The 15105-nt window shown below is 41.9% G+C and overlaps 1 protein-coding gene across 4 annotated transcripts in view; it reads right to left on the reverse strand.

Annotated features, from left to right (window-relative positions):
• CALD1 (caldesmon 1) overlaps positions 1-15105 on the reverse strand; it is a 182054-nt gene that overhangs the window by 30493 nt on the left and 136456 nt on the right. For 3 of the 4 annotated variants that reach the window (XM_080931801.1, XM_080931802.1, XM_080931800.1), the window contains 2 exons: positions 5283-5429; positions 1764-2160 (listed from right to left, as the gene is read on the reverse strand). In XM_080931801.1, coding sequence (XP_080787927.1) covers positions 1764-2160; positions 5283-5429 — 544 coding nt within the window. Of the gene's footprint in view, positions 1-1211; positions 2161-5282; positions 5430-15105 lie in introns of all 4 variants that reach the window. The other variant, XM_080931803.1, reaches the window with a different exon arrangement.

A 15105-nucleotide genomic window follows, 5' to 3' on the forward strand; every position in this document is an offset into this window, starting at 1 on the left:
TGCGTGGGCTGTGATGTCTCTGTGGCTGTCTTAGTGACACACTCAGACCCCTTGGTGCAAGTGGTGCCTGGTGCTAGTGGTTTGTCGGGGGGTGGTGGTGGTGGGTGTGATATATCCCGCCCCACCCCATTTTTGCCTCCTGTACCCCCAACTGTGCCCACTGGACTCTAGCAGGACCTGATGTCTCAGGCATTTGCATCCTGATCATAATTTTCTCAATTGCAGCCATGCGCATGAGCCCTTGGTACAGAAGCAGGGGGTGGAAAACAACTTCAGTGCAATGCAGTGGCAGAGGGCTCACTGTGGAGAGGTGAGCCTGCGATCATTCCTCTTGTCTTTTATAGCTCTTAGGAGGTTTTTATGTTTGTTTGCTTTTGTTTTTTGTTTTTTTTAATGCAGCCTTGCAGATAGAGGGGGAAAAACAAAACCCTACAAAACGTTTGTATTTTACACCCCCCCCCCACAACTGCTGTCCCCATCCTTCCTGAGCCACACATCACAAAGGAGCAAACTGCATACTCTTAACTGTCCACCAGCTGTTAACTGGCACTACCCCGGAGCAATGGCTTTCTGCAAGTCTACATCAAACCTGGGTCTGCATGACGGCAAGTCAGGCCTTTGAGGACGTTGCTGTTTGTTTCTGCTGGGGTTGGGGAGGGTCCAACATTCTCCTTTCCCTCCTTGATTCCAGTTGACCTCAAAGGATTTCTATTTTTTCTCTAAGACTAAACGTCCGAACTTAATTCTTTATTTCAACTCCCCAACCCCTAATTTTAAAATTAAAAGTAAAAATTGCTACCAAACACCAGAACAAGGTGAGAAGTATAGGCCTCTTGCCTCGCGCACACCCAGGCTCCCCAGACAGAAAGAGGGAGTTCAGATGCAGATGTTTAAACAAGCTGACAGAAACCCACTACATTCAGCATCCTCAGGTTAATTCTTTTTTTTTTTTTTTATAGCCACAACACCCAAGCACAGAGCAATTGGTTTCTCTCTGATTGTCCCAATTATTTGGTTGGTTGCAAACTCAGCGGTGGTTCAATTGCTTCATGCTTGGGTATTGCTAGGGCCTGAAAAAAAAAAAAGAATAGTTTGCCAACTGATCAAGCGGGTGAGGTGATGTGCGTGAGGCCTCAGCCTCCGGTTGGGTGTGCATTGCATTTCTCATGAGTCACAGGCAGCACACAGTAGGTGCACAGTGCTTACTGTACCTGCGTCTTCGGGACAGCTGTCTGCAGTCTGTCGTCTTGCGCCTCCCTTCCATTCAGCCCTTTCCTGTCAGCTCTCTCTGCTCCCTTCTCCCCCTCGTCCTTTGCTTCTCGATTTTCACTACTCTGCTCCTGCAGTTGCTTTTTTTGTCTTTGCTCTTCTATCCTAGCCTTCTCCTCCTCCTCCGCCTTGGCCTTCCTCTGCTCCTCAGCCAGTCTCCTCTGGTCCTCCGAAATCCTTGCCCGCTCCTCGGCCTCCCTCCTCTCCCTCTCTTTTTGTTCAGCCTCCATTCTTGCCTGTTCCTCAGCCAGCTTTCTGTCCTGCTCAGCTTTGATTCGTTCTCTTTCTTGTTCCTCTTCTTCCAACCTCAGTCTCTCTGTCTCAGCTCTCTCTCTCTCTCCCTCCCCCATCTCTTTTCGTCGGGCTATCTCCGTGTCTTGTTCCCCATCCCCCTCTACTTTGGACTCTTCTGCGCTGGCGTGCCCATTTTCCAGTACCATTACCACAGATTGCTCTTGGGTTTCTGGTGGTTTCTCTGCTACCGTCTCCTCTACCTGATTTTCGCCAAGGCTCCCTCCCTTCAGCTTCTCTTCCTCCTCCTCCTCCTGTTCTTCTTTCTTTTTGTCTTCAGCATCCTGATAGCTGTTCTTCTGGTAGGACTTGATGACCACTTCAGTTTCTTCCACCTCATACTGTCCTGAGCGACTCTCTCTTTTTTCTTCCCTCTCTGTGGTCTCATTTTCAGCAGAGTCATTTTGCATTCTTCTGCTTGGGACTGAGAGACTGCCATCTGTTATGGTTGGATCGAACTCCTTCTGCCTCTCCAAGGCTTCCTGGAGGCGTTTTTGACGTCTCTCTTCTCGCCTAGCCAGGCGCTCCAGTAAGGCGGCCTCCTCATCACCTTCTACCTGAGTGTTTGCAGTGGCTGGCTTAGACTCTTCCTCAGGGACACTGTGTGACAGAAGAAACAACACCAAAGATAGTGTGTTGGTTAGTTAACCATACAGAGCCACCCGCAGTCAGAGCAGGTTCCAGCAGTATCCAACTCACATGTGCCTAGATGTTACCATTCTATGCTTCCAAATGAGCCTATCCAAATCTCTGCTCTTTTCTCAGGCCACTGTGTCTCCTCAACTTGCTGTAGGAGCTCTGGATATTAATGTCACTCAACAAAAGCTGGGGAGCGTCACCATAGACTTACTTTGGCTTTTCTCTGTTTTGAAGGATAACTCGACAGCCATGGCTCTTACTGGAGTTATGTCCCAGAGCGCTACAGTGGCCACGTATGCTGCAAAGCAACTTCTACTTGGTTGTCTTCCCTCCTGTGTCTCACCTACACCCCAACCGACATTTTCTGAGACTACCTTACAAACAGACTACTCGCAATTAAACCTTGATTTGGGAATCTGGGTCACTGTGGACCCCAACTAAGACAAGGATCAAATCGATTCTGTGAGACTCATAGTGTCGTATTGATGCCACCAAGTCATTCGTGATCTGGATTGATGGGGCCTGAGGTACTTAGAGGTGAGGAGTGTGGGGCGTGTGGAGAGTCTACACATCTTTGCCAACAGTCTTCACTTTGGAGAATCTAAGTGTCCTCCACAATTCATGGGGGTAAGGACTGCCAGTCAAGGATGGCATTTCCTACCCTCTGCCCTCCCTCATACCTAGACAGGAGTAGGTAGCCAAAGAAATGTAAGTATAAACAATGTGTCCAGGATGAAACAGTTGATCAGGTGTGTATTCTCTATGTTCACCATCTCTGTTGGTGTTCAGAAGGCTCTGGATGGTTAGGGGTTGACAGAGCCACAGAGGAAAGAAGGACAGGAAGATTCCTGAGGCTCATGAGGAGCCAGCCTGGCTGAATCAGCTAGATCCAGGTTCAGTGAGAAGCCCTGTCTTGAAAAAAGGTGGAGAGGTGGGTATGGTGGCACATACCTTTACTCCCAGCACAGAAGGCAGAGGCAGACGGATTTCTGTGAGTTTGAGGCCAGCCTGGTTTACATAGCAAGTTCCAGGGCAGCCAGTAATACACAGTGAGATCCCCCTCTCTCAAAAAATAATACAATAAAAGTAATAAAAATAAAAATAAGACAGAAAGCACTTTATCCAGTACACAAAAATATCCACAGTGCACTAGTATACTGTGTTAGAATATTAAAATTGTCATAGCAACAACATTACCAGAACTAATCTGGACAATCTAACTCCTTTGTAACAGATTTTCAAGAATAAAGAGCTTTTTCTCCTTTTCTCCAATGGGTAAAGACTGGCTAAACCCAATGTTTATTTTGAAAAGAAAAAAAGGGAAAGGAAAATCCAAACTGTACCATGTCCATCATTTCAGTCTCTCTTCCCAGGCTGGACACTGCCCAGGCCAAGGGCGTGGCCCCCCTGGCTGGAATTACCAGTCATGTGATACCAGAACTGGGACTGTAGCTGGAAGCATGTCTCAGAATGTTTAGAAACTCCAACAAATTTCATGGTTCATACCAAACTTGGCTCTTCTGATGTTCAAGTTCACTTGGATTTGGAAAAACACACCTCATGGTTAGCAACAAAATATAGCAGAGGAAAGCCTAGATTTTAAGCCTCTTTGGCCTCTGCTATTGCTGCAGGGGCATTGTCACTGTGAATTAGCCACGTACAGATTACATGGCCACAGAAATATAAAGAACCAGGAGGTCAGTGGAAAAGGTCTGTGCATAGAACGCTTGGACCAACTGAGTTCTAGCGTTTTAAAAAGGTACTGCAGAGCCCAAAGTGCTAGCCAGACAAGAATACTGTTCAGGAATCAACAGACTCCACTGAACCTTTCTTTGTCTCTTTTATAGACCATGGTTAACAGTCACCAGTAGATATTAAGTACAGGTTAAAGCTGTTTAGCCCCACAAAGACTTTATACTTGTAGGTAATTAATATGCTTGCAAGAAACCAAGTGCTCAGAACTTAATATATTTTCCTTAAAAACCACTTTTTTTTTTTTTTTTTTTTTTTTTTTGCTGTTTTAGTTCTTTTAATACAGGGTCTGTGTAGCCCAGGGTAACCTTGCCCTCACCAAAAAGCCAAGGTTAACCACAAACTCCTGGTCCTCCTGCCTCAATCTCTTAAACACTAGGATTCTAAGCATGTGCCATCATACTTGGCAAAAGAACTTTTTAAATTTAGGTAATCTCATAAAATAGCTAGTAACAAAATTAAAGCAGAAATGGAATGTAAGTAGAAACAGGACCTTTGTGTGTGCTGCTGACTTGGTTGTTGAGCCGAGGCTCAAACCCAGGGCCTCGTGTGTGAACATAGCACTGTTGACCCAGGCCAGAAGCAGGGCTTCGGAAGCAGAGCACTGCCAGTCAGGTGTGCCTCTTAGAACCATGGTTGACCTAGTTACAACCGTTATCGTTGTAATAGCTGGATTCAGGAAAGGCCTCCAAGACGCCACTTAAAAAAAAAAAAATTATATTCTGCCTGAGAGCAGAAACAGGCAGAAATGGTCATGCTGCCCGCTCCTGTGAGACACTGCCGGCAGGACAGTGGGCAGTGTGTCTGTACACACTCTTACCTCTCTGCAGCTGAGCAGGGCTCACCAAAGGGAGCGGGGGCTGTACTGGTTAACGTGGAGGAGCACAGTTTGCCAAGCTGGGATTCAAAACCAGGCAGTGAAACCCAGTGACCACAGCTCCTCCCCAGTTAGGTGCTAATTACCAATGACCAAGGTTTCTATTGTCTATGCAAACATTACATTTCTTATGAAACTGGCCTAACGGTTCAGCATCTGTAAGACCACCCTAGGAAATGAGCTGGGGGAGGCCACGACCCTTACCTTGAAGATTTTGTTTTTTAAGCACTAGGCCAAGTTAATGGAGCTATTAACAGTCCTCTCTTAATATACAATAAATAAGAGAAACAAACTGAAACCACATGTAGCTCGGGCTATATAGTGAGTTCCAGTGTGGGGTGCGCAGTCAGAAACCATCTCAGCAAAACCAAAGACAACCATGAATGGTTGCGTTGGTCTGATGGTAGAATGATCTACTATCAAACTCCATAAAACCAGGAGAGGAGGACAGTACCTGTTTTGGACATGGCCCTCCACCTGGTCTGTCACCTGTCCCAAGGATTCTTCCTCTTGCTTCTGCCGCAGCCTTTCCTGCCGGGCTCGGCGGCGCCGTTCCCTGGCAGCCTCTTCTTCATCATCATCATTTCTCTGATAGGCAATTCTGCAAGATTATCAAGACAGGCATGTGAGCAGGCCAGCTTACAAGTATTGTCATCAATGTCCTAGCCAAACAGCCAGGAAGAACTCTTTCTTAAAGGAATGGTTCACTTTCTCAAGTTTGGACACACCCAACCAATTTGTTTTCAAACTTGTTTTTTTTTTTTTGTATTTGAAAAGCATCATTGAATAACCCAGGGAATAATTTACATTGATCAAATAAACCAGAACATCTACACTAAAGCAGGATGCCTTTGGAGACTGTGGGTTAGCATATTTGGACTTTTGTACTAAGTTGATTATCACATACATTATTTATATGTGGAAATAGCAGGTATTGACCCCCCAATCAATCAAAATATGTATTAAGAAGAATTTGATACATTATTTGAACTAGAGTCAGCTCTGACACAAAGACCAGAGAGAATCAAAGACCAAGACTAGTAAAGCCGAAGCTGTTCATTAAAACTGAGGCCACTAGACAGCTTCTTCCGTCAGATTTGGTTTCCTCCTTCAGTTACTTTATGCTAGTGTGTGTGTGTGTGTGTGTGTGTGTGTGTGTGTACATGTAAATGTGTGCATAAGCCTATGAAGGCTAGAGGCTGACGTTAGAAGTCTTCCTTGAAGGCTTTTTACTTGATTCACTGAAGCAGGATCTCTTAGTTGAACCTAGCTATCTTGCTTCAGGCTGGAATTAAAGAGAGTCACCATGCCCACTTATATTTCTGTAGGATCTGAACCCAAGTCCTCCTTCTTATGTGGTAAGGACTTTAACCACCAAGCAATCTCCCTGAGTGGGTACAAACTTTTTAAATGTATGCAGCTACAAAAAAATAATTTTCAAATTAAAGGAAACAAAACATCAGAATCATAGGCATGCATCCATCACATGTAAATAATGGTGGCTTGCTCACAGGCATGCAGTCCATCACATGTAAATAATGGTGGCTTGTTCATAGGCATGCAGTCCGTCACATGTAAATAATGGTGGCTAGCTCATAGGCATGCAGTCCGTCACATGTAAATAATGGTGGCTTGTTCATGGGCATGCAGTCCGTTACATGTGAGTAATGGTGGCTTGTTCATAGGCATGCAGTCCGTCACATGTAAATAATGGTGGCTTGCTCACAGGCATGCAGTCTGTCACATGTGAGTAATGGTGGCTTGTTCCTCTTAGATTCACAAATGAGGCTTGAATAATCTCAGATCCAGTACTTTTATCTGTGCCATCCTTTTCTTCAATAATATTATTGAATTATAATATTGACTTATACTACTGAATATTATTGAGTTTTAGTATTCAGTAATGCTATCCTAAAGGTTGGTTCATTTGCTTTTTGTTACTTCAGGAATTCTGACTTTATACTTACTAAAATCTGCTAGTGTGTCAAATGTCAATCTAAAGTGTCACATTATGTGTGCATGTGTGTCCTATCTATATATTTATCACATATTCTACTGAACTGAGTGGTAATTTCCCACAAATATGGAGGGAAGTAAGCATGGGCATGCCTAGATTAATAGTCAGAAAACTTGGTTCTCAGAAGGGATCTCTTAGGACTATTTGGCCCTTTGATCAACCTGTCATAAGTTCTTACGGCCCTAAGTGTGTGGCAGTCACATAGAAATGCTGGCTGTGTTACCCTAGAGTGCAGTAACGTGCACCATCATCTTGTTCATTGTTAGACAAGTTCGGCTAAGGAGCAGCCTTGTAAACAAAGATGACTTCAATGCTGGATATGAGGTGACAACATGACACTCTACAAATGTTCACTTCTAACTCAGTTATAGTGTCATCAGTGAGAGAGAGCCCTTTCCCAGTGGTTTGGCTTCAACCTTTGAAATTCTTGGCCTAATATTTCTTTGGCTTGTTTCTCGGTAGATCGCTCTAACCACAGGAGAGAGGTCTAGTCCTTAAAAGCTGCTTCTCAAACTAATCAAACAGGAATTCTTTATGTGGCCTCTCCATCTTGAGATCAGCCATGAAAGCACATCTGTTTTGTAGCCTTCTTCTTTGTCTTCTAAGACAAGCAAGAAACATGAAAGGTACATATGGGGTACTGTCATACTAAAAGCAGAACTCTCACTCATGTAAAGCAATCAGATTTAAGCCAGTGTTTCCCAGAATATTGGAGATGTCGCCATCTTCTTCCTCTCACCTACTCTGCGAGCTTCATGGGTTGCCGACTGTGTTTAGCTGGGAGATAAACTAGTTTTGCTACCATGGCTGGGTCACAGCCAGTCTTCCTTCCTCTTGGATTTCTCACTGGAAGAGATCCTGTGCAAATGCCCTCTCTAATGTCTCTTCTGATTCTTCTTGCTTCCTGTAACTTAAAATCCAAGGGCAACCCACGAGCTGCTAGTAACCCCTCTTCTAGGACACAGCTGCTAGAGGTTGCTTGGGAATGGTCTTTCACTGTTACTAACAAAAGAAATTAAAGTTGTTTACCGAGTTAAAACAACAAAGACACCATTATAGTGTCATGTTATTTCTAATCCGAATGGCCCAGACTCTGGATGAAGAGCAAGTCAGAAGTACACTTGGTAAATGACTTGCCACACAAGTGTGAACACTAATGTTACAGTCCTCAGCACTATGTAAATGTTGAATGGATGTAGTGGGCCTTTAACCCCACTATGCAAGAGGCAGAGACAAGGGGACACTCAGAGCAAGTTTACTAGGCTAGCTGAATTAGAGAGCTCCGAGTTCGACTGAGAGACCATGCCTCAGTTTCCAAGGTGGAGAGTGATTGACAAGATCCTTTGACCATCAAATCCGTGGTCTCCTTGTACAAGTGCACTTCCTGTACACACATAAACACGCTCAGAACCACACCCACACATACTACATACATACACCCATGAACACACTCAGAAACACACACAAAGCCAAAGGAGAACGTATCAGCTGACTTTGTAAGATCATGTAGATGATAAACTCTTCAACTGGGAGACTCCGGCACCGGCTCTCAGCCAGACAACTGATGGCTTCTAAACAAAGCAGCACATCCTTTGTACACCCACTACGGACTTAGTTTTTCTTTTCTTTTATTCTTTTTTGTTTGTTTGTTTTTTGAGATGGGTCTCACTATGTAGCTCTGGCTGTCCTGGAGCTCACTCTGTAGACCAGGCTGGCCTCAAACTCACGGAGATCCACTTGCCTTTGCCTCCTAAGTGTTGGGATTAAAAGTATGTACCACTATGCCCAGCTAGGGTTTATTTTTTCTTACTGGAAAAATAAACTTAGTGGTTTGCTGAAAGTAATGAGCTCTTGTTATGTTTTAAGACTAGACAATTACCTAATGTATAAAGGCTAAGGTAAATTAGCTGTTCAGAATCATTTCAACTAACTCTGACATGATGCAAGTTTGATGTATGTTTTTTTTATAATTTTTAATAAAGTGGGTTCATGTTATATATATTATATCATAAACAGTTTCTTTAATTAAACTTATTCATGACTATATTTTTAACACATCAACAAACTACATTAGTGGAAACTAATATGTGTGTATATATATGTGTATATATATGTGTGTGGTATATATACCACACAGCAGATGATAATTATGCAGATATATTATAATCTAATCTTTCTCCCACTGGATATTAAACATGTTTTCCTAACTTTATGTCCCTATAAGCAGTGGTGCAAGGACTTCAAAACTTCTCAGAAGTTCCAAGTTTTGTTTATGAAATTGAAGATGCTTTCTTTAGAGGCTGTAGAGGCACTGGTCAGCTGGCCTTCAGAAAGGTAACACCATTACAGTGGTATGTTGGCATGCCCACTTCACTATCACATGGAATGTGCCCAAAAAAGACAGACATGGTTGCAGGATCCTTACTGCATTTGTTATAGCAGTAGCCGTGATCTATGTTAAAGACAGTGAGCATCTCTGATTCCCACACATCGCCCTTAACCTTGTTTAAAATGCTGCTGACTAACAAAATTCCTATCTAACCAGACGGTTAGAGATGTGTAACAACCCGTTTCAACTTCTATGAAATTTCAGCAGATTCCAGTATTAACCAACCCACATGTACCCACAGCACATGAAAAACACCTTTCCCAGACCATTCAGAAGCCATTTGGGATTCTGTGATCCTCAGAAACAACAGTGAAGGACTGAGCTAAGTTTCACAGAATTTCAATCAAATTTATTCCATTGTGATTTTAAAAAATAGGTAACTTCCAAGTCTACTAAGCAGCTCTTTATTAAATAGAACAACTGGAGTCCCATGAGCTCCTGAGCCATGCTGGCTCTAGGAGGGCTTATGATGCAGTGTTATGCTTTGTTGCTTGGCAACTGCTTTTGCTCCTCTGTTGTCACAAACATCTGGAGATGTGACCCACCTTTTCAGTGAAAGGTCAGCGTTGCTAAGAGCAAAATGACTCGGCAAATATTTAGGACAAAGAAAGGGAATCTACCACGTACTCACATATTATACTTACAAACAATTTAGTGCAGACAATCCCTAAAGGCTCTAACAATGACATGCTATCCGTGACATAAAAAAGTAGAGGGCTGGTGTTTCTTCCATTCTCAGAACAATTGCTTAAAGGCCCTGGTGTGACTTGATAAGAAAATTCAAATCTACATACTAGCAACATTCTTTCCTAATGTCCTGGCTGTTCCAAGAAAACTAGCTTAAGTCTTGTAACACCAGACCACTGCTGCACTCATTTAATTTGACCAAGTTAAATTCTGGTCCTTTGAGATGGAGAAGTTTATATAAATAAAACCATTCAAACATGACAAACAAGCAAATCACCGAGGATTCAGTCTGTCAAGAGCTAAATGTGCACCAGATGAGAGAAAGGAACCACAAAAGTGCTTCAGAAGCACAGTCTTTGTCTTCTTGCTTCCTTCCTTCCATTGTTCCAGTGTTCCCCTCCTTCCATTGACTGTTGCTCATGACTTGTACAATACTAAGGAAATTCTCATCCCACTGTCTACAGGGTGGTATGGGTATAGTGGTGCATGCTTGTACTCTCAGGTACTTGGGATGCCAAAGTAGGATTATACAGTCAAAGCTAGTCCAAGCAACTAATTCAGATGCTGTCACAAAACAGAAATTGAACACATCTAGGGATGTGCCTTAGTGGTAGAGTGTTTAACCTAACATGCAAGACTGTAGGTTTAAGTCTCATTACCACTACCACGAGCTTTACCATCATTACAAACATCATCATCACCATTACAGCCATCACCATCACCACCACCACCACCAGATTCACCATCCTTACAACCATCACCATCACCACCACCACCAACAACAACTCCACCATCATTACAACCATCACCATCACCACCACCACCAACAACAACAATTCCACCATCCTTACAACCATCACCATCACCACCACCAACAACAACAACAATTCCACCATCCTTACAACCATCACCACCACCAACAACAACAACAACAATTCCACCATCCTTACAACCATCACCATCACCACCACCAACAACAACTCCACCATCATTACAACCATCACCATCACCATCACCACCACCACCATCAGATCCACCATCCTTACAACCATCACCATCACCACCACCAACAACAACTTCACCATCATTACAGCCATCACCATCACCACTTGCATCACCATCATCATCAATGCCATTGCCACATCACCACCACTGAGGAAAGAAACCAAGAAAGGGAGAGAAGAAGGAAGAACGAAAAGGAAAGAAGACAAAAATTATATCTATAGTATATTTTATAAAACACCACACTCCAGGGCAGGGCCCACATTTAGGAGTAGTTGTCCAAAACAAACTGAACTCAATGTGTATGTGTGTGTGTGTGTGTGTGTGTGTGTGTGTGTGTGTGTGTGTGTGTGTGTGTGCGTGCGTGTTTTGGTCTTATTGATTTTCTTATTTTTTAAATCAGTTTGTTTTTCTTCTCCACCCCCCACCCCCTTTGAGAAAGAACATGCTGTTGGGTGGGTGGGAAGGCAAGGAAGATCTGGGAAGAGATGAAGAAGGAAAAAGAGTATGATCAAAATATTGTATGAACATTTTTTAAAGAAAAATTAGAAACTACTCTTATTGAAGGTAGGGAACCAATTTCCTTGTGTGTTTGAGCACTAAAACCCACAGGTTAACAAGAAAAGCCTCAGAAAACGAGAGGTGCAAGGTATTCTAATGAGGCCAGTTATGAACACTCCACTCAGATCGAAATCTGTAGTGTTTTCCTTAAGTGCCCCTGCCACGTTCCTGTATCTTTAAAAGATGCACCTAAGATGCTGAGACCAAGTAAGTTCTTCATCTGTCACAATACACCTTACAGAAAGCTATTGTTTGTGAATTCACAGCGACTCGAGAAGCCAGTGGAGAGTTGGTTGGACCGAAGATCAGCTCTGATAGTTCTGTATCTCACCGGACCTCCGCTTCCTGTGAGTCATTTGAGAAAAGTGATTTTACTTAAAGGGGAATTCAGGTTTGTTGGTGAAATGCCAAACTTGAGAGACGTCCCCAGCTTCTCACATCTGCACACTTCCCATGCAGACCTTACCTAGTACAAGAAGACCTGGGCCTCATGGCCTCCAAGAAGGGCAACTCTAAGTAAGTATTATTATAATTCATTATAGTTTCTGAAAGTGTCATTGTCTTAATAAGCTTCTTACGTCAGTATCTGACTTAAAGAGTCGAAAGTTTCTGGGGGTTAGAAATATGCTCATCAACTATTGGAGGCGACTTGACTCATGTACATCTAGTTTTAGTTTTTGTACCTAAACTCTAGGGGTTTCTTTCATGTTATGACATGCAAGCAGATTCTCCGTACTCATCTCAGCAGCAGTGTGAGCTGCTCACTTGCCCTCAGTGAGTCTGAGGCCACGCTGTGATTAAGAGTAAAAACCCTGAGCCATTGAGAAGTGTCCTCTGGGCTCAGTAGATTTACTGTCCCTTTGGAACTTACGAATCTGTTCAAACAGTCCAAGCACTTAAATATAATTCTGTTTACATGTGGTGTTGGCAAAATTCCCTGGTTTCATTGAATGCATCTAAAGTCCAATTATGAAGTTTTTTCTTAGAGTCCTTAAGAGGAAGGGAATTAAAAGCTATAATGTAGGAAGATAAGAATCCATGAAAATAAAGATATTTTCAGTCAGAATATGGGCAAATCAATGGGCATGTATGTGAAATTAATAAAGAAGGGAGTGAAAGAAAGATTCTGATAGAAAAGAAATGTTGGGGAGCTGAGAAAAATAATGTATATATTCATTATAGGGTTCATTGATCTATCATAACATTATTGAGCAATATTTACTGGCGTCAGGACACACAAGAAAATCGGTCACTTTGAAGACAATTACTCATAAGAGAAGTGCATCTCAATTCACTTGTCTCGCCCTTTTTATCCCATGTTCCTTGAACATATTTGAGTCACTAAAGTTTGTATACTAACCACATAGTTGGGTTTTCATAATATTTGTAAACTTTTGTGCTCTTAATGTATGTCTTCATAAGTTGTCACCACCTGACTATCATTTACTTACTTTATATAAAGATGGCATCTCACAGTCACACAAATTTCTGTAACCGTGGATGACCACAATGGGGATATGAGTTACAGAGAAACAGTCAGTGGGAAGAAAAGAATAAAACCCTCTTGCATCCATGTACACCACAGGAAGCTGGTTCTTAGCATCGGTACAGCATCAGCCTGTGTGAACTGACCAACAGATTGGGTCTGGTTAGAAGGAATCTAAGACACTACATCCGAGAACATTCTAAAATAGTCCAATCCTGGACAAGCAGATTCTTGCAACTCATTTATGAATCAATGCATACCATCACAAGAAACTTTTAAAATGAAATATTCCGAAAGATTAGAATTAGTTCTTTTATAATAAAAACTTATTACCATAAGTAGTGCTGTGCCTGCCAGTGAGTAGGGTCTAACTGTAAACAGAAATGATCAAATGGACAGTCTGATGGGCATACATGTATCAGCAAAGCTAATTAGAGGCTGGTGAACTTCTTTTAAATACCATTCGCTTGTCTTTTAGACAGCTCTCAGTCACCCCTGTCTGAATTTTTCAGTGTTTCTATTCCCTTATTGTTTTTGCTTTGCAGTTTTATTCCCATGTGTGTATTCCCAAATAATACATTTGAAAAGTTTTATTAGAAGTGCTCTCCCAACTGATTCCATGGAGACAGAGCAGAGCCAAGGCCATCAGGACTCACTGTCTGCCCAAAGAGAGCCTAACACCCAGGAGAAATCTCCCTCATGAAGCCACTGGCCCACAGTCCCACTGGAGAAACAAGCTCCAGTCAGAGACAACGAGATCACCTAGCATTACAGATAACAAGATGGCAGGAGGTAAGTGCAAGAACCTAAGCAATGGAAACCAAGACAACCTGGTAACATCAGAACCCAGTTCTCCCACCACAACAGGTAGAGGATATCCCAAAACACCAGAAAAACAATATATGGACTTAAGAATTATACTTCATGATGATGATGGAGGTCCTCGAGAAGAACACGAATATCTCCCATAAAAAATTACAGGAGAACACACATAAATGAGTAGAAGCACTTAAAGAGGAAACACAAAAATTACTTAAAGAGCTACAGGAGAATACAACCAAACAGGTAAAGGAATTGAAAAATGGAAAAAGAAACAATAAAAAAATTACAAAAGGAAACAACACTGGATATAGAAAACCTAGGAAACAGATCTGGAGTCATAGGTGCAAACATCACTAACAGACTACAAAAGAAGGAAGACTGAACCTGAAGGTCAGAAGATACCATAGAAAACACTGACATATCAGTCAAAGAAAATGTAAAAATTAAAAAGCTCTTAACCCAAATTATCCAGAATATTCAGGAAACAATGGGAAGACCAAACCTAAGGATAATAGTTGTAGAAGAAAGCAAAGATTCCAACTAAAGGGCTAATAAATGTCTTCAACAAAATCATAGAAGAAAACTTCCCTAACCTAAAGAAAAAGATGACCATAAAATTTACAAGAAATCTACAGAACGCCAATTAGATTGGACCAGAAAAAATAATTTCTCTTGACACATAATAGTCAAAACACCAAATGTTCAAAACAAAGAAAAAAATACTAAAATTAGTTAGGGGAAAAGGCCAAGTAACATATAAAGGCAGACCTATCAGAATTACACCAGACTTTTCAACAGAGACTATGAAAGCTAGAAAATCCTGGACAGACTTCATACAGACCCTAAGAGAACACAAATGCCAGCCCAGTTACTATATCCAGCAAAACTTTCAATTACCATAGATAAAGAAACCAACATATTCCAGGAAAAAACCAAATTTACACAATATCTGTCCACAAACCCAGCCCTACAAAAGATAATAGATGGAAAGCTTCAATACCAGGAGGGAAACTACACCCTAGGAAAAGAAAGAAAATAATCTTCTTACAACAAACTCAAAAGAAGAAAAGCATAAAAACAAAATTCTACCTCCAACAACAAAAATAACAGGAAACAATAATCACTATTCCTTAATATCTTTTAATATCAATGGACTCAATTCTTCAATAGAAAGACATAGACTATCAGACTGGATATGTAAACAGGATTCAGTATTTTGCTGCATACAGGAAACTCATCTTAGTGACAAAGACAGACACTACCTTGGAATAAAAGGCTGAGAAAAAAAAAAAAAAAAAAAAAAAAAAAAAAAA

Source organism: Micromys minutus (assembly GCF_963924665.1).
Source record: "Micromys minutus genome assembly, chromosome: 18".
In the NCBI taxonomy this organism is placed as follows: domain Eukaryota; kingdom Metazoa; phylum Chordata; class Mammalia; order Rodentia; family Muridae; genus Micromys; species Micromys minutus.